At 38.4% G+C, this 23,989-nt stretch overlaps 1 protein-coding gene across 3 annotated transcripts in view; it reads left to right on the plus strand.

Moving 5' to 3' along the window:
* Positions 1-23,989, plus strand: part of anxa6 (annexin A6) — a 108,444-nt gene that overhangs the window by 36,537 nt on the left and 47,918 nt on the right. For all 3 annotated transcript variants that reach the window (XM_028813222.2, XM_028813224.2, XM_051933991.1), the window contains exons 5-12: positions 8,215-8,328; positions 14,173-14,263; positions 19,146-19,225; positions 19,400-19,456; positions 20,798-20,891; positions 22,033-22,128; positions 22,260-22,318; positions 23,701-23,823. In XM_028813222.2, coding sequence (XP_028669055.1) covers positions 8,215-8,328; positions 14,173-14,263; positions 19,146-19,225; positions 19,400-19,456; positions 20,798-20,891; positions 22,033-22,128; positions 22,260-22,318; positions 23,701-23,823 — 714 coding nt within the window. The remainder of the gene's footprint in view (positions 1-8,214; positions 8,329-14,172; positions 14,264-19,145; positions 19,226-19,399; positions 19,457-20,797; positions 20,892-22,032; positions 22,129-22,259; positions 22,319-23,700; positions 23,824-23,989) is intronic.

The raw sequence follows: 23,989 nt of genomic DNA on the forward strand, positions 1-23,989 counted from the left end.
GTATCCTGGTATTTTGAAGTTCTCAGAACAATCCTTTACAGTCCACTCTGTCTTTAACATGTACATTATAACAATGGCGCTATATAGCGCCCGACCCGGTACAGATTACACTCGGAGACACGTATAAAATAACACAATTTGTTTATTTTCTTCACCTGTGGGGCACCCCATAGGCAATACACAGTCCCAAAAGCACTTGCTACCAACATACAATCCTGCCCTTCTGGCACCACCATTCCTCCCTTGAAGCTTCGTCCTCTCCTCCCAACTCTGGCCCCTTGAGTACTGGCTGCAGGCTCTTTTTGTAGCCCTCCCGGAAGTGCTCCAGGTGGTAATTGGCCTAACTAGGCTGCACTTCCGGGTGTGGCTGCCTTCCAGCCCACAGAGGCTCATTAAGTCATGCAGCTCCTTCGGGTGGTGGCCACGGAGCCTAAAGTCCCACACTTGTGGCCCCGATGTAACCCAAGAGGGCTGCCACTTTGCATTCTGGGGAACATTGAGTGCATCTCATGGCTGCTCCCCAGATCCAGTGTTGAAGCGGCGTCCCAGCCGGGCATGGGACCCGGCCGTCCATCACAACATGTAAAAATATTACATTGCAGGTCCTTGGAGTAAAAAGAAATAAACAGCATTTATTGAACCTATATACAGCAATTACACATTCTTTTTGACACATGTAATATTTTCACTGTCAAAGTGAATTCCACCATAGGTAATCTGTAATATCCATATTTATGAAATGTAAGTACTGTTTGCTTTTTGCATTCAGTTAAGATATACAAAATTAAACTCTTCCCTTAAAAAATGAAAATGCACACTTCAATGATCTAAATACTGATAATAAAATAATGGAGTAAGGCTCATTTACACCAAATGCAAAAAGAGGAGGTAGTATGAAGTGCTTTATGTTTTTCAGTTCCTTTATTAATGTGCATATTGCTGTCAAATCTCCCACCTCATTAAACCCCTTGTGTTGTGACTGTTTATATTTTGCCTCTAGTGTTATGCAATAAATTACTTTTGTAAAAGGAGACACAACAACATGAGAGGGTTGGGACAACACCAGGTGATCCCATATACTTAGAGACAAAAACAGACAAAGAAAGCATGCAATAAATGCAGAAAAGTCTTTTCAGAGAGGGTTCCAAAAAGAACTCTCTCAAAATGGCCAAACTGCTGATCATATGGCTTCCCGGTAGGGTGGGTTAGCCCCAGGAGGGCGGACAACGGAAGTGATGTCAGATGTGGAATGGATGTCAATCTTCCATTCTGCAGAGGGAGGAAGAGAGAAGGTATTAGCAAACTGTGCCAACTCTTGGTTCATCATCACCAGAGCCCTTAAGCTGTCTCCTAAGCACACGTGTGTGACATTGTATAAATTGCTCATATTGAAGTGAAGTTTTAAAAATAGACAATATTTAAATGTGCCCTTCTCTATCTGATTGCTGCTATTTTTCATATGCATATGATTTTACACAATAAACAAATGCCTGAAATTTTGCATAATGTATGTATGCACTAATTACAAGCATTATACATACCTAATGAATACTATTAACTCAAGAGTTCAAGATGTTGTGTTTCTTTTTTTTTTATATTTTTATTTTATTAATTTTCATTGTAATCATTCCATACAAACAGATCAATTTATAACCCGACAAATTTGAAAACAAATCAAACCCCCACCCTGAGAAGGAGAGCTTAGCTAAAGGAAATTTCTTTAAGCTTTTTAATAAGGCAACATTAGACAAAGAAGGGGAGAAGTAAATATCTATATAAAATAAGAGATGGAGAAGGGAGTTAAATGCAATAATAGTTATTTCTCTTATTCTAAAATAATATTGATTAAATCCTGCCATGTTTTGAAAAAATTTTGTACAGATCCTCTAACTGAAATTTGATTTTTTCCAATTTCAAATAATATAAAACATCGGTTTCCCACTGACTTATAAGAGGAGAATAGGATTCTTCCAATTTAAACAAAATAAGTCTGCGTGCCAAGAGTGTAGTGAATGCAATCACCGTTTGTTTGTCCTTCTCCAATTCAAGTCCATATGGAAGGACACCAAACACAGCTGTTAATGGGTTAGGAGGGATTGTGATACTAAGGCTGTCTGAGAGGCACTTAAAAATTTTTGTCCAAAATGATGTTAGTTTGGTGCAGGCCCAGAACATGTGACCCAGTGAGGCAGGAGCTTGGTTGCAGCGCTCGCAGGTTGGATCCTGGCCTGGGAAACATTTTGGACAGTTTTAAGCGAGACAGATGAGCTCGATATATAATTTTTAGTTGAATAATTCTATGCTTTGCGCATATAGAACTCGAGTGAATTCTCTGCTTTGCTACCTTCCACTCCTTTTCTGATATATTGATTAAGAGATCTTCTTCCCAATGTCCTCTTGGATCTTTGAAAGGTAGGGACTCTAATAAGATTTTATATATTGCGGAAATAGTGTTTGTTTCCTCGGAATTGAGAAGTATTTTTTCCAGCATTGTGGAGGGTGCAAGGTGGGGGAAATCGGGCAATTTCTGTTTAAACAAAATTTCTAATTTGAAGATAGTAAAAGAAATGTGTAGCTGGGAGGTTAAATTTTGAACGTAATTGTTCAAAAGATGTAAATATGTTGTCTATATAAAGATCTCTGAGCATTTTAATCCCAAAACTTTCCAGGTATTAAAAACTGGATATACTTGCGAAGGTTGAAAGAGGTGGTTCTCTTGCAGAGGTGCCACTGATAAAAGATTTTCCATCTTAAAATGCTTCCTAATTTGGTTCCATATTCTGAGTGAGTAAAGCACAATTGGGTTATTAGTATATTTGCGATAACTTTCATTTATTGGAGAGCAGAGCAGGGAATATAAAGAAGTACTACAGGATTTTACTTCTATTGCGGACCAGGCCTGTGTATGTTCATTTATTTGTGTCCAGGTTTTTATGGCTAGTATGTTTGCTGCCCAGTAATAAAACTGAAAATTAGGTAAAGCCATGCCACCTTCTGCCTGAGGTCTTTGTAGGGTCGCTCTTCGGATACGTGGGTGTTTTGAGTTCCAAATGAATGAGGTTATTATTGAATCTGTTTAAAAAACGATTTATTGATATATATTGAAATGTTTTTGAAATAAAAAGAGAAGTTTAGGAAGGATATTCATCTTAACAATGTTAATTCTTCCGGCTAGAGTGAGATGAAGGGTTGACCATCTATGCAAGTCTTGCTTAATTTTTTCCATACAGACGCCAAAATTTTGTTGATAAAGAGCTTTATGTTTACTTGTGATATTTACCCCTAGGTATTTAAACTGATCTGCTATAATAAAAGGTAGGGTGTCTAATTTAATATTATATGCTTGTGAGTTCACTGGAAAGAGTATACTTTTATTCAGATTAATTCTAAGACCAGATATCTTTTGAAATTCTGTTAGTGCTGTTTAAAACAGCAGGGACAGTGTTTCTGGGTCCGATATATATAAGACCATATCATCTGCATATAGAGAAATTTTCTGTTCCAGTCCTTCTCTGACAATCCCCTTTATCTGATAAGAATTTCGGCAGTGAACCGCCAGTGGTTCAATAGCGATTGCAAACAACAATGGCGACAAGGGACATCCTTGTCTGGTACCACGTTCTAGTTTAAAGTAGTCTGAGCAAATGTTATTAATACAAACTGAAGCTTCTGGACTGGTATACAGTAGTTTGATCCAAGCACAAATATTCGGGCCAAACCCAAATTTCTCCAATGCAGTGAAAAGGTAATTCCATTCGATCATGTCAAATGCCTTTTCTGCATCTAATGATAGTAATATCTCTGGGGTGTTTGATTTTGCTGGTGAATATATAACATTAAACAAGCGTCGGAGATTTGAAAATAGATGTCGGCCTTTAATAAATCCAGTTTGATCTTGTGATATTACCGAGGGCAGCACTTTCTCCATCCTTCTAGCTAGGATTTTTGAGAGTATCTTAACATCATATTCAGGAGTGAAATTGGTCTATATGATGCACATTGTAACAAGTCCTTATTTTGTTTAGGAAAGACGGTGATTAATGCTTGTCGAAATGTTTGAGGTAGTATTTGGTGGTCTTTAGCTTCTGTAAATGTTACCAATAAGAGTGGAGCTAGCTGAGTGGAGAATTTCTTATAAAACTCTACGGGGTAACCATCAGGGCCTGATGATTTCCCGCTTTGTAGTGACTTTATAGCGTCTAGTAATTCTGTTAGCGTTAGAGGTTTATCCAGTTCCTCAGCACTTAAAGCATCTATTTGTGGTATTTGTGAATTATCCAGAAATGCATTAGATTGCGTGTTGTCTTCTTTGGGCTCAGTGGAATATAAAGACTTATAGTAATCTCTAAATGTGTGCATTATTTTATTATGGTCGATGATTTCTTCTCCATTCTTGTTGGTGATTACTGGTATTGCATTGTGAACTTCTTGTTTATGAATTTGTTGAGCTAAAAGCTTATTAGCCTTTTCTCCGTGTTCATAGTAATGCTGTCTAGACTTATAAATAAGTTGTTCAGTTTCTTTAGTTGTTAAGATGTTAAGTTCTGTATGCAGGGCCTGCCTTTTCCTGTGAAGAGCTTCACTTGGACGCCTGGCTTGTTCTTCATCTATTCTAGTAATTTCATTTCTTAGCTCTGACACTTTCTTGGTTTCTAATTTATTTCTATGGGAAAGATATGAAATAATCTGGCCTCTTAAGAAGGCCTTTAGAGTTTCCCAAGTGTTCCTGCAGAAACCTCTGTGGACGTGTTTGTCTCTAGGAAGAAGCTGATTTGTTTGGATATAAATTCTGTGCAGTTCTCGTCTGCCAATAAAAGAGGGTTAAGACGCCATCTGCGAGGTGATTTTGAGGGGCTTAATGATTTTAGCTCCAAGACTAGAGGGGCATGGTCAGAGATAACAATTGTGTCATATTTGCATGATTTAATTGTAGGCAGGAAATTATTATCTATAAAAAAATAATCAATTCTTGAGTAGCTATAATGCACTGGTGAGTAGAACGAATATGTTCTTGAGTTTGGGTTAAGAAACCTCCAGGGGTCTGATAAGTTGTGATCATTTAAAAACTGTGTAATTATCTTTGCAGTATTAGATGTCGTCCCCCCTATCACAGGAGTCCTATCTAAGAGTGGATTTAAAACACAATTAAAGTCCCCAGCCATAATAATTTTATGAGTGTTCACATTGGGAATGGATGCAAATAGATTTTGCATGAATTCCTTATCATCAACATTGGGTGCATAAACATTTATCAAAATCATTTTACTGTTATATAAGTTGCCCATGACCATCACATATCTCCCTTCAGGGTCCGACACTACCTCTGATGCTACAAATGGAACTGTTCTATGTATGAGAATTCCCACCCCTCTAGTTTTCTTTATAAAGCTAGAATGGAACATTTGGCCAGTCCAGTCTTTTTGTAATCTGAACTGATCCTTGGTTAGTAAGTGGGTCTCCTGTAGAAATACTATTTTAGCATTTAAGCCTGTTAGGTGAGAGCATACTTTCTTTCTCTTTAATTCGTGATTCAGGCCTTTAACATTCCAGCTCACAAAGTTAACTGTCCCATCATGGAGACATTGATTCTGAGTTTTTAATGTCATTTATAGTTTTATTTGGTAATATGGCAGTTTTAATCTTAGTTTCAAGATTCCCCATGAGTTGTTGCATTTTAGCCTATTGTTGCATTGATATTTATAATTATAAGGATTACAAGAATAGATTAGATATAACCTGCTCTCCTTCTCTCCCCCCCTTTTTCCCCCACCCCCCCCATTTTGCCTCCCCACATGAGGCTAGATCCCACTTCGCGATGTTCCAGTCTTCTGACATACGAAGAGACAGAGCACGTCCAAAACAAAACAAACCCCACCCTGCAGCGGCGTTACAGAATTAAAACAGAGATATCTTTTGCAGTTAAATTCTTAATACTATCTGCCGAAAATGTTCTCATTAACAATATTTAAGCTTGAAATAATCTTCAGCGCTTTAAGTTAAGATATTAAGATTTAAATAAAAAAAAAAAAAAAAAAAAAAACAACCCTGGGAATGATTTTAAAAACTAGTCTAGGATAAACCTGGTAATTCCTACTGTAATAGTATAATGGTAATTATATAAATAGTTATAACAAGCAATAAACCAAGGGTATGAAGTTAAACAGTCTACTTTAAGGTATAGTAAAATAAAAATAAATAAATAAATAAATAAATAAATAAATAAATAAATAAATAAATAAAAATAAAACGAATCCTACTTTAATCACTTCCACATTTTCACACTCACGTCTATAACTCTATAACTCTGATTAAAACATAAACATATAACATTTAAAGTCCAGATAAAAAAAAAAAAAAGAAAATATGGGTTGTATAATTATAATACCAGTCTCTTTAAACATGGATCCAGCGATCAGATCATAGGTCCTTCCCGTGCCTTTGATAGAATACGGCTCTTTAATTAACTGTCAAAAAAGTGTCGGAAACAGCTTCTTTAATTCTTTTTGAGCTTCTTCTTTGCTGAAGAAAATATAATGTCGATCTTGAACTTCCACTTTCAGTGTGGCAGGATACAAGAGGCTGTATTTGATATCGGCTTCCCGTAGCATCCTTTTAATGTCGATGTAGGATCTGCGTTTTGCAGCTGTTGATGGTGAGAAGTCGGGAAAAATACGAATAAGATTATTTTCGAATATAATCTCTTGCTTGTGTCTGAGAAGTGCCATCACATCAAGCTTACATCTTAGTCGCTCGAAGCGGACAATAAAAGACCTAGGTTTAAAGGCGCTTGGTATCTTTGTGCGATAAGCCGTGGCTATCTCATTGTCGAGTTTAAAGTCATCTCCAATTATTTTAGACAGTAATTCTACTGCAAATTTCACTGGGCTTGAGCTTTCTCGTTTCTCAGGTATACCCTCAATTCTTATATTATTTCTTCTGCACCCATCCTCCAGGGCTGCAAGTCTGTCTCCAAGTTTTTTGCATTCCGAGTTCGCAGCTGTGGCTTTTTCATCGGCATTAGATGCCAGTTGTTCCGCTGTTTCCACTCGAGCCGTGAGTCCCTGCTTAATGTCTTCCAGCTGATCTGAAACGTCATTAATATGATCATCAAGCCTTTTCAGTTTGGAATTAGTTTCTTCAATGTGTTCCACTAATTTCTCCAACATAGCTTTAAAGTTCACGTCAAAACGTTTAAATAAACGCGTTTCCTTATCTTTGTTATCCTTCTTGAGCTCAATGGCCACCTTCTTAAGATCATTTGTGTTATCTTTCTTAAGCTCATTCTTAAGCTTCTTCATGGCCGTAACCATGGCAGTTGACTGTGTAGCGATCATCTCTTTCAGTTCGGACAGTTCGCTTCGGCTTTCGTGCTCCGCAAGTGAAAATGCAGCTCCTGTTACAGGCTCGCGATGAGTAGATGAGAGCACGTCCTGCAGAGCCCTTTCTAGTCTTGAATGATCCTCAGAAATCGGCGATCCCTCGCGACCTGTATCACTTGCACCTTCGCTCCCATTTTCACTCTCGGACTGGAGACGATACAATGGAGCGGGGTCCCAGGAACTCTGCGCACTCTTCTGCCTGTTCCAGGTCAGTCTCCGTGAGGCCATACCTTACACTTGCACTCAGGCCGGAAGTCTGTCCGGACTTTGATGCAGCTTTAAGTTTCTTTTTCTGGTTCTTTCTGACTTTTCCTCTTGTTACTCATGCTTGTATATTGTAGTGGAAGTTCCTTGGTCGGGTTAAATACAGGATACCTCTAAATAATATGAAATACGTGGGGAAAATAAAGCCGCTGCTAGCGGAGTTCTGCTTCAGACGTCCATCTCCTATAAACGGACGAAACCAACTAGATGTTGTGTTTCTAACAGTCCTTACAATTCTTTCAGGGTGAAAATATCCTCTGCCTATATTTCTTTAAATATTATTATATTAGCACAGTATAGCTTTTTAATACTGTATATTGATTTTCTGAATTATTAGGAGATTGCTATTGTGAGAAATATTACATGGGGACCATTATTGGAGTTGACTACTACTGAAAGAAAATGAACCCAAAACATGCAGCACTTCCTGCAAAAAGTTTGTGTGAACTGCCATGCGTTGCTGTGTGTTTATGTCCCTACTTACGATAATGGTCATTATTGCTCATATTTTGTATGTTTAAAATGAAGGGTATATAATAATGCAGTTCCTCTCCTTTGTCTTTGTCTTCAGGATCTGATTGGAGACCTTAAGTATGAATTGACCGGCAAGTTTGAGCGCTTGATCATTGGTTTGATGAGACCTCCTGCATATCATGATGCCAAAGAAATAAAAGATGCCATTGAGGTAAAGTATAATAATAATAAAATTGTTGAAGTAAAATTTATCACTTGTAACATTGTATCCTAAATTAAGCTTTTTTTTGTTGACCTACTGGTAGGAAAAATAAAACTGTACACTTGTCAAGTGTTGCTGCGCTTAAGGGTTTCAGTGTATCTGTCAATAAATGCCCTTCATCAGCAGCACCTTCTTGAACATTAGATGCAGCTTAAGGCTGTGGGTAACACTTTCGCCGGATCTAAACTTTATGCAGTTTGCTACCTAATCACCAGATCTCAGTCTGGATGAATACTTATGCATATATATATGAGATGGTTAGAATAATCTGTTCTGTGGTAGGTATTCCCCGCCCACCATATTTCAACAACTATGGAACACAATGCTGTGAACATAGGAAGTATTTTGTCCTGCATTTTTGATACTTTGTTCACTCCATTCTGTTATGAATTTTGATTTTTTAAATAAAAGTGGTGGACCAACCCGGTATTTGCTAGGTCAATTTAATAAACTGGCCACCTGATTTAAATGTTGTACAAATCCTCACTATTGTTAAGGAATAGATTGTGATTTTATTTTTAAAAGTCATTTAAACATGGCACATCAATATTCTTGCCTTCTCTAATTTACTTTTCTCCAAGCAACACTTTATTTAAAATGGTAATAATTTCAATTTATTTGAAATAATTTCATATGGATAAAAAATATAAACATAAACGGACTTTAATGTGTTTTTGCTGTTTTTTGAATTGACACATTAAATTGCTTTTCTGATATGTCTTCCTTGTCTTTTAAAACAGAGTCAAATTTACAGAAATTCAAAATTATTACACATAGATTAGGTAGTTCTGTAAAATTGTGTGTTGAGAGTGACATTTGTTTTAGGAATAAATGATTTAATACATGGGCATCAGGGTCCCTTGCAGTAAGGAGACCTGAATTTGCATGTTCTCCCCGTGTCTGCGTGGGTTTCCTCCGGGTGCTCCGGTTTCCTCCCACAGTCCAAAGACATGCAGGTTAGGTGCATTGGCAGTCCTAAATTGTCCCTAGTGTGTGCTTGGTGTGTGTGTGTGTGTGCCCTGCGGTGGGCTGGTGCCCTGCCTGGGGTTTGTTTCCTGCCTTGCGCCCTGTGTTGGCCTGGGATTGGCTTCAGCAGACCCCCCGTGACCCTGTAGTTAGGATATAGCGGGTTGGATAATGGATGGATGGATGGATTTAATACATATATAAAACTAGGGGGCTCTGCCCCCTGGTCGCTTCGCTTGCCAACCCCTGTGTGGAAACTACGCACTAGTCATTTCCCGGATCTTCCGCTTGCAATGAATCGTGCTTTGCTTTTGGATAAACACAAATATCAACTCTGTCTTGAATATCTCCATCTTTCAAAACTATTATCGCTGACAATTCCTCACATGTTGGTTTATTATATATGCAAGCGTGATCTTTCGGATTCATATAGAAATCCAAGAAAACTTCTTTGTTTTTCAGATACATTTTGTGTAAAGTGCGATACTTTTGGATGTATGGATTTGTATCCATTATTGGCTGTAGAATTTCTAATACTTCTGATCATTTACAGTGGTGTGAAAAACTATTTGCCCCCCTCCTGATTTCTTATTCTTTTGCATGTTTGTCACACAAAATGTTTCTGATCATCAAACACATTTAACCATTAGTCAAATATAACACAAGTAAACACAAAATGCAGTTTTTAAATGATGGTGTTTATTATTTACGGAGAAAAAAAATCCAAACCTACATGGCCCTGTGTGAAAAAGTAATTGCCCCCTTGTTAAAAAATAACCTAACTGTGGTGTATCACACCTGAGTTCAATTTCCGTAGCCACCCCCCAGGCCTGATTACTGCCACACCTGTTTCAATCAAGAAATCACTTAAATAGGAGCTGCCTGACACAGAGAAGTAGACCAAAAGCACCTCAAAAGCTAGACATCATGCCAAGATCCAAAGAAATTCAGGAACAAATGAGAACAGAAGTAATTGAGATCTATCAGTCTGGTAAGGGTTATAAAGCCATTTCTAAAGCTTTGGGACTCCAGCGAACCACAGTGAGAGCCATTATCCACAAATGGCAAAAACATGGAACAGTGGTGAACCTTCCCAGGAGTGGCCGGCCGACCAAAATTACCCCAAGAGCGCAGAGACGACTCATCCGAGAGGTCACAAAAGACCCCAGGACAACGTCTAAAGAATTGCAGGCCTCACTTGCCTCAATTAAGGTCAGTGTTCACGACTCCACCATAAGAAAGAGACTGGGCAAAAACGGCCTGCATGGCAGATTTCCAAGACGCAAACCACTGTTAAGCAAAAAGAACATTAGGGCTCGTCTCAGTTTTGCTAAGAAACATCTCAATGATTGCCAAGACTTTTGGGAAAATACCTTGTGGACTGATGAGTCAAAAGTTGAACTTTTTGGAAGGCAAATGTCCCGTTACATCTGGCGTAAAAGGAACACAGCATTTCAGAAAAGAACATCATACCAACAGTAAAATATGGTGGTGGTAGTGTGATGGTCTGGGGTTGTTTTGCTGCTTCAGGACCTGGAAGGCTTGCTGTGATAGATGGAACCATGAATTCTACTGTCTACCAAAAAATCCTGAAGGAGAATGTCCGGCCATCTGTTCGTCAACTCAAGCTGAAGCGATCTTGGGTGCTGCAACAGGACAATGACCCAAAACACACCAGCAAATCCACCTCTGAATGGCTGAAGAAAAACAAAATGAAGACTTTGGAGTGGCCTAGTCAAAGTCCTGACCTGAATCCAATTGAGATGCTATGGCATGACCTTAAAAAGGCGGTTCATGCTAGAAAACCCTCAAATATAGCTGAATTACAACAATTTTGCAAAGATGAGTGGGCCAAAATTCCTCCAGAGCGCTGTAAAAGACTCATTGCAAGTTATCGCAAACGCTTGATTGCAGTTATTGCTGCTAAGGGTGGCCCAACCAGTTATTAGGTTCAGGGGGCAATTACTTTTTCACACAGGGCCATGTAGGTTTGGATTTTTTTTTTCTCCCTAAATAATAAAAACCACCATTTACAAACTGCATTTTGTGTTTACTTGTGTTATATTTGACTAATGGTTAAATGTGTTTGATGATCAGAAACATTTTGTGTGACAAACATGCAAAAGAATAAGAAATCAGGAAGGGGGCAAATAGTTTTTCACACCACTGTAACTCTTTTGATTCTATGTTGCATCGCTTCTCCGTGATCATAAATATAAACCTGACCGAATTGTGGAGTCTTTGAAATTAAACTTGTAGTAGCTTTAATTGTTCTAGGACCACAGATTCTCATAGCGTATGGTCCTGAATTGTGTAAATCTACGTTTTGAGCACTGAATGATGCGAACACGAACAGATTATTGTAGATTCTGATATTTTGCCTGTAGTGTTTGTGGATTTCACTTTCACCAAATAACAAATCTTTTATTTCTCACAGATACACCTCTTCATTGTGAGGAAACACTACTTTTCCCTGATGACAACATAAATTAGACAATCTACAAGTTTCCAACTTAAACTTTAAAGCTGTACAATATATCTACATACTTCTGTCCTATCACCTATGTCCATGTATTCGAGTTATATTTCACCGAGTAAAAATTTCTGTTTGTTAGTGCTAATGCGATCTTTACAATCAGTTTTTTGAGACTTTCAAATTTTAGTACTTTCATAATCTCTAACCTGCTCTGCATGTGTATTGCGGCAATGTTTTTGAACCTCTTTACGATGTTCTACTTTGTCCACTAATCTTTCTCTTTTATTTCCACCCCCACTTGGGCCTGTTAGGTTTTCAATTCCACTTGGCCTGGGCTGATTATAATGTTCCTTATTTTCTGAATTTGCACTTAGATTATTATTGTTCTTTTATGTATTCTTTTCTCTCCAACGCTTTTGGACCTCTTTTTGACGCGCTGCCCTTTCTTCTTTGCTTATTCGTTGACGTTTCATCTAGAACGTATAAAATTATTGTCTAGAAAAGGACTACATCGAAGGAAACTAATAGATTGCACAGGAACTGTGTCTGACAATAGCATTCACACAAATGAGAGGTGATTGGACCGTGGCCATGGTTAAGCCTCTTGGCACAAAGTCTCGTCTCGCGGGACTTGAAATTATCTCTCTCAAAAAGTCTCGTCCTGTCCCAGGATTTTTTTATATAATAGAGAGAAATATGCTAGTAGTTTAGAATATCTATGGGATTTTTGATTAATAATTTGATTATTAATTGATTATAACAGCAAACTAATTTTTATTCAGTGAATTTCACAAACATATAAGAGTTGTATTAATATTATAAGCCTAACATGAGCAATAAGAAATTATGTAACAATTTGTTTCAGTCTTTCAAAATATGAACATATGATTCTTTTTAAAACCTTTCAGCCACAAAATGATTATTAAGAAAGATTTCTTAATCAGTTGACTCTAATGCAGCCAAAATTTTAGACACTTAAAAAGCAGCATGTTCAACATAGTTATGTTTTATTTAGTTGAATTTTATCTCAACTCTTTAATTATTCCTTGATTTTGTGAAAAAAGTATACTTTCACAACAATACTACAATATCTGGAATGGTGTACTCTGTGAAAGGTGCCATGTGAAATACAATTTGATTACTTTATCCATATTACCAACCGAGAATGGTAAACCGGATGGCATGGACGCAGGTTTACTAACTAAACCGGATGGCATGGACGCAGGTACAAGGCGATGGGACCATGAGATGTACTGCGCAGGCGCGTACGGCGCACGTCTCATAAACCGCAATTGAAGTCGTATCCACCGCGAATGAAGGACTCATGGCCCAAACACAAAACAGCTCAACTGACGTGAATGAGAAATGAAGCAACAAGGCGCCCATAGCTAACGACTACCGACACAGCCACGCCAAAAAGAGGATTCTGCGCTGCAGCCCAGATTCAAACGGAAGAGGCTACGGCGGCCCCACAGGTCCACAAAGATAGTATGAAGGGCGCAGGCATCACCGCCATATTGTGAGTGGCACTACTGCGGGGTGAAGTTAGGAGTAATGTGCTGCTTGGGATTGTACAAACCACTGAATGCTTTACACCAAATTCAAACACAATACAGCTCAACGATACAAACACGAGCCCACCTAGATAAGATCAATGAACGCAGGCGCCTACAACGCGCATCTGAAACTGCGGAAGCAAAGCAGGCACGGGTTCAAAACGAACGAGCTCGACTGACGGATATACAAACACGAGCCCGGCTGGATAAAATCAATGAACGCAGGCGCCTACAACGCGCGTCTGAAATTCCGCAAGCAGAGCGGGCACGGCTCCAAGACGAACGAGCTCGACTAATGTATTTCAGGATACCCAACGCCGGGGGTAGGTGAGCGAAGCGAGCAGGGGGCGGAGCCCCCCTTGTTGTCTGCTAAAAGGCTTTCACAATGGAGGAACCTGTGGTACTACTTTTGTAGTACTGGGTTGTTCTTTGATGTTGGTAACCATTTGTCTCTGTTGGAGACTTAGGATGTCCAGCAAGCCCATAAGCAGTGTCTACATTTACAAATAATACAGTAAGGCGCACTTCCTGGAAGTTTGCATTGCTTCAAATGAAACACAAGGGATTCCTTTTTCTTGCCAAAGATGTCTTTTTTTCAGTTTCACCAGTGGTTCTTCTCCCATTTCACTGGAAGTCCAGAAATGATTTGTTTGCTGAATTGTACAGCACTGATTAAATTAACAAATAATATAAACATATTATGTCTTTTGACTGGTCATTAGAATGTAAGTAATTTGTCGGTTTCACATACACTGCAAATCCTAACTTGAAACTGATTCAAATCTTGTTTTTCAGGGAATAGGGACAGATGAAAAATGTCTGATTGAAATTTTAGCCTCCAGGAACAACAAGCAGACTCACGACTTGGTGAATGCCTATAAAGATGGTAAGAGCAGTGCAGAGAGGGAGGGTTGCTGCTGACTCAGGCTTTCTTTAAATGTCACTGGAACAGATTTGTTAAGTTGCTTCTGTTATCATTTGTGTGCCAGTTTTCTGACAGTGTATTTTTTTCCTTCTCAGAGGACGTTTATCTCTCACTGATGTGGAAATTTTAAAACATTTGGTAATGAAGCAATAGTATATTTTCTCTTTGTTTACATCTCCTCAGATGACTTTATAATAATGTAAACTATCTTTTCTGGCCGTGTTTGGTTAATAATTGCTATGACATTGAGCAATGATGACATCTTTCCACTTTTATAATTTAAATGAGAATTTAATTTGAGAGTTCTAATTTTGAAATATACCTTTAATGAAATGTTTCCTCATTTAAATTATTTACTTTAAGGTGCATGAATTTACCAATCAAAATAATGAAGTGCTGGTGGGTCTCTTTCCTTACTTACATGCTCAAGAAATCTCAAATAGTTTATTTTTGTATACATAAAATCTAACTTTTGGGTGACCGCTGCTGTCTGTTTGTAAGTCCTTTCCATGTCTATTGGGCTTTCTTTGGGTGCTCTGTGGTTTTCCTTTTTTAAAATAAATGTATTTGATTTTATATATCACTGTACATTAGACACCATTCAAACAAATAGGTATTTTCCATGTTAAATCTAAACATCCTCTCCTGCCCAATTTAGAGAGCCATGTGAAGAGAGTGCCTAAAATGAAGCACCCCCTAATTTATACTAAAGATATGACATCAAGAAGTTAAACAGAGGCCCACTGTTTATTCTACAGCAAATACCAAGAAGGTTACACAGAGGCTTATTTAGTTTTGCGCTGCATTAATCTTGACAGAATTTAAAAAAGCTTTAGACTGTTTTGTGTGGAGAAAATTAGGTTTTTGATTAAATAGTGTGACCAGTAGGGGGGCGTTGCAGCACCCCAGACACAACCACCACAACACAAGTCCTGGTATAATAAAAAGGTTTATTACACAAAAGGCTTTGGAAATCCCAAATACCACAATACCTCTCATCTTCTCTCTCCTCCCCCAGACGAGTTTTGTCCTTCTTCCACCTGACTCCAACTCTCCTGGATTAGTTGCTTATTTAATCTTGGACCTGGGAGTACTTCCAGTACTAGGGCATAAGCCTGATGGAAATACTTCCAGGCCAAACAAAAGTCCCATAAAGTAGGTATGATGGATACCTGCAGCACCCCATAGCAGGAGCATGCCCTGGTGGCAAACAAAGAACCCAACAAGGCTGCCTTATGGGACTACAGTTTTCAGCATGTATTGCGGGAGTCTGCATAAGGTAGTGTTGCCCTAGGAAGCTACCACCTAGTATGTCCTGCCAGGTTGTCTCACCCATTGTTCCCTCACACTGGCCTCCTGACCGGGTACTGCTACTCAGTCCAACCATATCGGGAAACCAGTGTACCCACTGCCACACTAGGATCTTGTGCCTGTCTCCTGGCTGAGGCAGAAATCTTCAAATTGTTTCTTGTGTTTTTGAAAGGCTGGCCCTCCCGACCAGGTAAGAAACCTTGTCCCATCCTGAGATGGCCACACTTGTACAATAACAATAGGTAAAATATGACATTGATTTCCCATTGAGTTATAGAAGGTCAGTTAGAATTTTAACAATTAAGTAACATAAATGACATATGCAAGCAATGTAGGGTAAGCTATCACAATAGATGTTTTATAGAACAACGTTGTCCCATGTGGTAGTACTTTGAAAAATAGAGTATTATGAATAAATGAAGGTCCAGATCTATCTGACAAATAAGCAACAATCTTTTCCCCAATATGATCAGAGAGTATGGCATTCTCACATCACATGACTTAATGATGCAGATACTTGATAACATCGTTAATAATTTGGTAATTGTGATCATTTTAGTTGAAATCATTTTCAGGTAAATTACATCGTGCTTTGCAGAAATTGACAAAGAATGTATCTTACTGGTGATTGATGTACTGGTTTTCCCTAGGTACTGCAATGAACTGGTACCCTTTGCAAAGGTTTGTGCCCCCTGAACTAGTGCTTCTTTGAAATTATGGTCCAGTGACCAAAAACCTAATTCATCTCAGACAGTGGAAGACTAAACATGTGTGCATTAAATAAAAAGTAGCGCTTAGCTTGACTGTTAATGGGATGAACATGAAATATACAAGCAGCCATAGAGACATGATCATTATTGTTAGAGCAAGTGTCTATGATAGGTCTGAAACATGAGCCAATTTCTTGTCTATCACTGCGATTTTGACTGACCAACTATTATAGTTTGATGGGTTCTGAAAAAAAAATCCAAAGGCTTGATGGAATTTAGTAAAATGCAGTCTGATCTTAAAACATGTAGACAAAACGGCAGTAGTAACAGTGTGTAGTGGCCCTTTTTATTATTCTATTCAAGTGTTGCCCAATGAATGACATAGTTCTTTATACACCCTGAAATATTCCTGCAATTTCTTGACCATATGAAAGACTTTGTTTTGATTGTCATCTTTAATTTTGTTTTCCAATTTCTCCACATTTCAAAAGAGACTTGTTCTATAGTTCATATTGCGTGGCAAGATTATAGATAGAGCAAAAAATCAAATATGTATGTCTACCTAACCATTTAAACCATAAATCATTATGACTTGCTAAACATTACACTGGCTTTATGTCTAATGCCGCCAGGATAGACTATGGTCTGAATTTGAGTAGGCAGGTTTGAGAAGGTTCAAATATATTATGTAAGTTAAATGTGCTTTGTTTAGAAATGGGGTGAATTCCCATTTAGGATTGGTTGCTGTACACCTAATATTACAGGGATATGTCTCAGGCAATAACCCTAATTTAAAGCAATGGGTCTGAAAATAGATTAAGCTCATTTTTATATATAATACATTTCAATTTTATCATTTTCTAAAAATACATTTTTTCCATCTATCCATTTGTAGTTCAGAATAGGGGTGTGCCTAGGATAACAATTTACTAGTTCTTCATTTTGTAAAACACATTTAAGTGAGAGCAAAAGCCCCTTGTTATTGTCATATTTTTTTGCCCGTAAATGAATTTCAAGTATGAAATCAAGATCAATTAATTTCATCTACATACATATTAATAAACTACTTTGTGGTATTTTATACTGAGTGTTTTAGGAGAGGTGGCGCAGTGGTAGCGCTGCTGCCTTGCAGTTAGGAGACCCGGGTTTGCTCCCCGGGTCCTCCCTGCGTGGAGTTTGCATGTTCTCCCCGTGTCTGCGTGGGTTTCCTCCAGGCGCTCCAGTTTCCTCCCAAAGACATGGTGGATTGGCGATTCTAAATTGACCCTAGTGTGTGTTTGTGTGTGTCCTGCGGTGGGTTGGCACCCTGACCGGGATTGGTTCCTGCTTTGTGCCCTGTGTTGGCTGGGATTGGCTCCAGCAGACCCCTGTGTTCGGATTCAGTGGGTTGGAAAATGGATGGATGGATGTTTTAGGAGATTTACAACATAATAGTAAAGTTATGTTGTGGTTTATGCTACTGCCTCGCAGCTTCTGAGTCCCAGTTTCAAATCCCATTATGTGTTCACTGTCAGTGTAATCTTTGCACATTCTACTGATGTCTGCTTGAATTTTCTCTGGGTTCTCAGGTTTCTTCCCATATCTAAATGTACAAGTGCTGACTGAAAAGTAATGAGACATTTTTCTTTTTCTAAGTAACATCCTTCACATTAAATACATTTTTTACTATGTTTCAAAAAACAAATCAAAGACAAGTGACAGGCTGTTTTGTGGCATAATTTTTTAGCAATGTGTCCATGGCATTTTTCACTTCATCATCTGAGGAGAATGTCCTTCCACATACTTGTTTTTTCAGTGTTGGGAATGCCCAGAAACCACATACCGGTAGTACTAAAGGTATTGGTGGTGTTCCAGTGTAGTCCCACCAATTTCAGTCAGTGCTGTCAAACAACTGTTTAATTAGCAAATCTGGTCTTTTCTTCCTCTTGGCATTTGCTTTTTTGTGAGATTTCTGTGTTCCCACCTGGTGCCAACACAACACATTTTCAGTTTCTCCTTCGCAATGTGTTCAGTCCGTTCAAATAAGATGTCAAGTGAAGCCAAAAATCCACGTAAAGTGAGTCTTCTGTCTTGCAATAGTTAGTTAGCCTTGGCAATGCTGATATCTGTAACCAGTGGTGGACGGCTTCCCTGAACACGCTTCATTGTTCATTCATATCTCGCAGACCTTAAAGTGCTTCCACCACCAAAATACAGCATTTAATCACTTTATGCTTGCCACAACATTTCAAGAGATTCATTACTGCTCCTCCCATGCTTAATGCAAAATTCAGTCATTCACCTCTGCTGTTCTCTCACAGGAACATCATCTTCATCCACCATGACGACATGTGCAAGGTGCTTCCACTCACTGTGGCAAAATGCTGAAGAGTATGGCGGTCCAACTGCAGGTTCACACACATCAATGTATGCCGTCCACAAACACCTGCACAGCATTCCCATCTCTACCTCCCTGTCAGAGAAACAGAGACAGTCTCATTACTTTTCAGTCATTACTCATGTGATTGCTGACTGCATTCTATAAGCAGTTCATTCTTGCTATGCTTACTGCACTGTATGAATAGGCTCTGCCCCCCATAATAGCAGACATCAAATGCAGAATATTGCTTGTTGATTTTTTTGTGAATTTTATTAATATAATTATAGAATATTTTTTTTGACCTGATTGCATTAGTTTTTTTTTTTAGTGAACCTGAGATAAGTACTATTTTGGGTGTATTTAATGAGACTGACATTGGTATCAGGAAGGAATACACTGCTGTAGGTACTGTTACTGGGCTATTCAGAGCATTTTTTCTGATTATCGTTCCCTTTATTTATAGCATATGGTAGAAATTTAGAGGATGATGTAACAGGAGACACGTCTGGCCACTTTAAGAAGATGCTAGTAGTCCTGCTTCAGGTGAGTTGTCTGTATTCATTTTTTAGACACTCTTCTGAAAGAAATAGCGTGTTTTACAGAACATTCTGTCTCTCTTATAAGAAATTCCATGTTTATTGTTAGGTCCAAAGTAAAAGTATCAAGTGAAATGCAGTAATATTTGCAGATTTAAGGTAAATCTTTTTCTCCCCACAGGGTACTCGTGAAGACGATGATGTTGTTAGTGAAGATCTTGTGGCACAAGATGCACAGGTCTGACCTGAATGAAATCTTTTTGTCAAATCAGTGGAGCTATCCAAGATTCTCAAAAAGGATACACTTGATACAAAAAATGAGTCCCCTGGATCGTTCACAAGAGATTAATATTAAATATTATAGGAAGTGCAGCACTGAACAGAAAATTGTAAAAAAAAATGCATATTTTTTAAATAGGTGTGGTAATGAAAAATAAAAAGATTTTTGTAGCATAATTAGCCAACTGGTCAAAGAAAAGTATAGCTGTGGTTTTTTGTTAAAGGTACCTGCTATATTTTTAAAATATCGCTGCTGTGGTCATGCCTCTATCTACATTGAACATGTTACCTAAATAGCCAAACTTCAGTCTTTTTGATTTTCCCTCTTGGGATTAATCTAATCTAGTCTAGTCTACTCTAGTCTAGTCTTTCTCTAAACAATTCCATTAGTGATATCTCAATTTACTCTTACTACAAAGAAAGAAAAGAGAAGAAATTGAACAGGTGGATGCATAGTGTCACATAGTAACAGGAAGATGAATGTAGAGTCAAGAGAAAGACGTGGTGTGTAATCAGTACGTGTTGAACTGAAGAGCAACTGCATGTATAGTGAAAGGAAGAGGATGACTGGGTCAAGATGTGCACCAAGGTAAAGATGGAGCAGATGAGGCCAGGAAGGAGGCAAAAGAAAATGTGGTGATATGAAAAGAATGGATCTACCTCAAAGGATGCCTAGGACTGCAGAGAGTGAAGGAAAAAGATAAGGAGGCCATCTGACTAACCTGGGTAAACCTGGACAATGACCTTTATAGCATGGTGGTGACTGAGGACAGCAAATGTTTATCAGGAGCACCAGTTAAGTTTTTAATGATCTCTTAAGTGAGGCCTGTACAAAATAATTAAAAATCCACCTGTTCATCCATTTTATAATTCACTCATCCAGTTCAGTGATATAGTGTCTATCTCAGACACTCAGCGGCACAGGTCACAAGGTAGGAATCAAACAAGGGTAGGGTGACAGTCCACATACACACACTGCCATATTCACTCACCTTGAACGAGTTTAAAGTCACAGATCAATCTAACACTCAAGTGTTTGAGATTTGTGAAGAAATAATGGAGAACATGGTAAAAATAATACGTTGGCAGAATGGGCAAACACGGCACAGACAAGTCTCTGGAGCTGTGAGGCAGCAGTATCAACCACTGTATCTTCTAACAACAGTCTAGAGATAAAAATATCAACTCTAAAAATGGTGAAAAATAAGATATTGGCTGTTAGGGGAAATTTTAAGAACTGACAAAGAGTTTTTTCATTATGTTTTTCATTTGTTTGTTTTATTGTACTCAATTTCTACAGGAGTTATATGAAGCTGGAGAGGCCAAATGGGGGACTGATGAAGCAAAATTCATCACCATTTTAGGCAATCGGAGTGTCACCCACCTTCAGTTAGGTATGAAGACAGAAAAAGTAAAGTTTGCTTGAATGATTATTTATTGTTGTTTGTCAATTTAATATATTTGCTGTTGAAACTCACCATTTCTGCTGGTAGTGAATTTAGGGGTATTGGAGCTTCCACTGCATGCTAAATATGTTTGTTTTTCATTTGCACAGTTACTATGACGTGTCTGATACTCATAACAATAATGTATTCTATTTGTTAAATACAGTCTTACAATATAATATGATGGAACTGGAGCCCCAGACTACAACACAAACACACACAGTGTCCCGGGTTCAAATAAAGGATGGTTTTTATTACAAAAAATACCTCGTCCAAGTTACACAAGCACAGAATTTGTCTGTTGCTATTTATCACCTCTCCACAATTCCTCTCACCACCGCACCAACCTGTCCATCCTCCCAGCTCCAACTCGGCTGGATAAGGGAGTGCGGTCCCTTTTATCGAGGACCCAGGAGTATTTGTGGTGCCAGGGCTGTTGCCCAATGAAAGCATTTCTGGATCACACACAGAAGTCCTATATAATAGCACCCTCTTGTGGCACCAATGGGCCCTAGCAGGGCTCCCCTGCCAGGCTACATTTCCCAGCATTCCCTGCTGGGTCCTGAACATGCACTGATATAGATTACTGCTCCTATCTAGCGCCTGGAGAGAACAAACTGGCCTTGGAGACAGTCTTTTCCTGTCCTTCTCTTTTCCCCCATCCAGGGGAGGTACTGGAACCATATCCAGTTGGGATGCCAGTCTATTTGCTCTGTGTCTCCCATCTGGGTAAGGAATCTCCATCTCTTTCTGGGCTGTCCATCCATTGCCTTGGGAAGTCGCATTTGGGTGTGGCTACTTTCCCTTCTTTGGTCGAGATGCCTGATGGACCTCCTGAAGCCTCCCGTTCGGTCAAAGAACCATCCCCATTCCTTGTCAGGATGCCCGTCCAACCCATGTGGCACTTAAAATAATTAGGCATTTCTTTCATACACATACAGTATATGAATTTAAAATATGAACTTGTCCAAATTTATTTTTGTACCAAGTACTTTCTTTACTATTAATGATAATTTTAGGTTTATCATGTACTTTGACTTGTTAAAACATTTCTGGAACATTTGTTTTGTTGATTTATTTTTTCTTCCAGTGTTTGATGAATACCAACGTATTGCAGAAAAGGAAATAGAGGACAGCATCCGCGGCGAACTCTCTGGAGACTTTGAGAGACTTATGCTGGCAGTGGGTAAGGCAGATGTTGTGCTTCATGGTTTATGTACGAATTTAATGTGGCTATGTCATGTAACAAAGCATATACAGGTCAGTGCTGACCAAAACATTATGCTCCTCCTGAGAAATCACTTTTCTGTTTTACAGTGGATTGTATCAGAAGCGTTCCTATGTATTTTTCAAAGCGACTGTACAAATCAATGAAGGTGAGGCCTAACACTGAATAATAGCGGCAGTGATAAATACAGAATGTGTTTTTCATTAAAAGTATTGTACTTAGTTGCTTTGATAGAGTAAGTCTAATAAACTTGTTACATATTGTAAATGAGCTTCTCTGCGGTTAAGTGAAGTTTTAAAAATGCAGAGTTATAGGCTTAAAATTGCTATATTTTATGTGTTTTGATTTTGATTATATAACACTACTGGCATTAGTACATATTTATGTAATACACTATCTGCCTCTACTCAGCTTCGTCATCTTTTGCACACACCTTTAACAAAGTTAGAATTGCCTGATTAGGCTACCAGAGATGTATAATTTGAACTCAGTTATACATCAGGATGGATAATCATCACTTTATTTGTAAAATAAATAGTGCAGCTGTGAATTATATCTTAAAAATGAATGATTTACATGCTTTGTTAGTCATTCCTTTGTTATGTACTGTAAAATCTACTCCAGTTCTGACTGGCACGTTAACGCTGCATATTGTACTGCCAATTTCATAATTCTTGTACTGTAACTTATTTCCAGGCCAAGACATCATTTGTCTGAATGATCTCCCCATGTTTCTTTGAGTCTCTTCACACTCTAGAAAATAAAATGTTAGGCTAATTGGTGATTTTCCATTGGCCCGATTTAGGTTAATGCGTGCGCCAGGAGTGTTCCCTTCAGTAAACTGGTGTCCTGTCCAGGGTTGATACCTGGCTTGGTATCATTGTTTCAGGGAACACTTTAGAATCGTGGTTTGAGGACTTGCTGTAGTGCAATTACTATTCACTTAATTCACTCTAAGTGATATACACAAACAAAGCCTTTGTTAAGGTCTTGTTACATAGCAAGTGACAAATAAATGCACTATATGTAGCTCCTATTCTAAAGTGTTGCATATTTTCGCAAGTATAAGCAGCAACATTCCGTGACTCAGTAGGTAAAATAGCAGGTGAAGAAAATGAATGCAACAGAGTAGTCTAATCAGACCAAAACTAACTTGAATAGTCTGAGAAAAGGAGTTTCTATATGTCAGTCAGTCAGTCATTATCCAACCCGCTATATCCTAACTACAGGGTCACGGGGGTCTGCTGGAGCCAATCCCAGCTAACACGGGGGCAAGGCAGGAAACAAACCCCGGGCAGTGTGCCTGCCCACCGCAGGAGTTTCTATATGTGTCTTATTTAATTAGTAAATAACAAAATGCATGTTTCAACATAGAGTAAATGACAAATAATAAGTACAGGTTAAAAAAATAATAATCTTGACCACATGACATGCCATTCCATGTTGGTCTTATACTTTTTGAATATGTAAAAACCTGTCCTAAATATTTGATGTCAATTTTGTTTCATTCTGTTAAATTTCTGTTTACAGGGCTTAGGCACTGCTGATAATAGTCTCATTAGAATCATGGTCTCACGCTCAGAAATTGACATGCTGGATATAAGAGAAATGTTTCGGCTCAGATATGAAAAATCACTCTACAGTATGATTAAAGTGAGTCATGTTAACATTTGTAGACTATTATTGTTATTATCATCATATTTATTGATTAGACAACTGGTTCATTACAACTCCTATACAATGCAATGTTTGATCCTACTGCTAGATGGCCAGTGTAGCCACAGACTTTCGCTCCAAATTCTGTTTTCTTTGGTTTCAA

The sequence above is a fragment of the Erpetoichthys calabaricus genome, chromosome 11, assembly GCF_900747795.2.
Source record: "Erpetoichthys calabaricus chromosome 11, fErpCal1.3, whole genome shotgun sequence".
Lineage (NCBI taxonomy): Eukaryota > Metazoa > Chordata > Cladistia > Polypteriformes > Polypteridae > Erpetoichthys > Erpetoichthys calabaricus.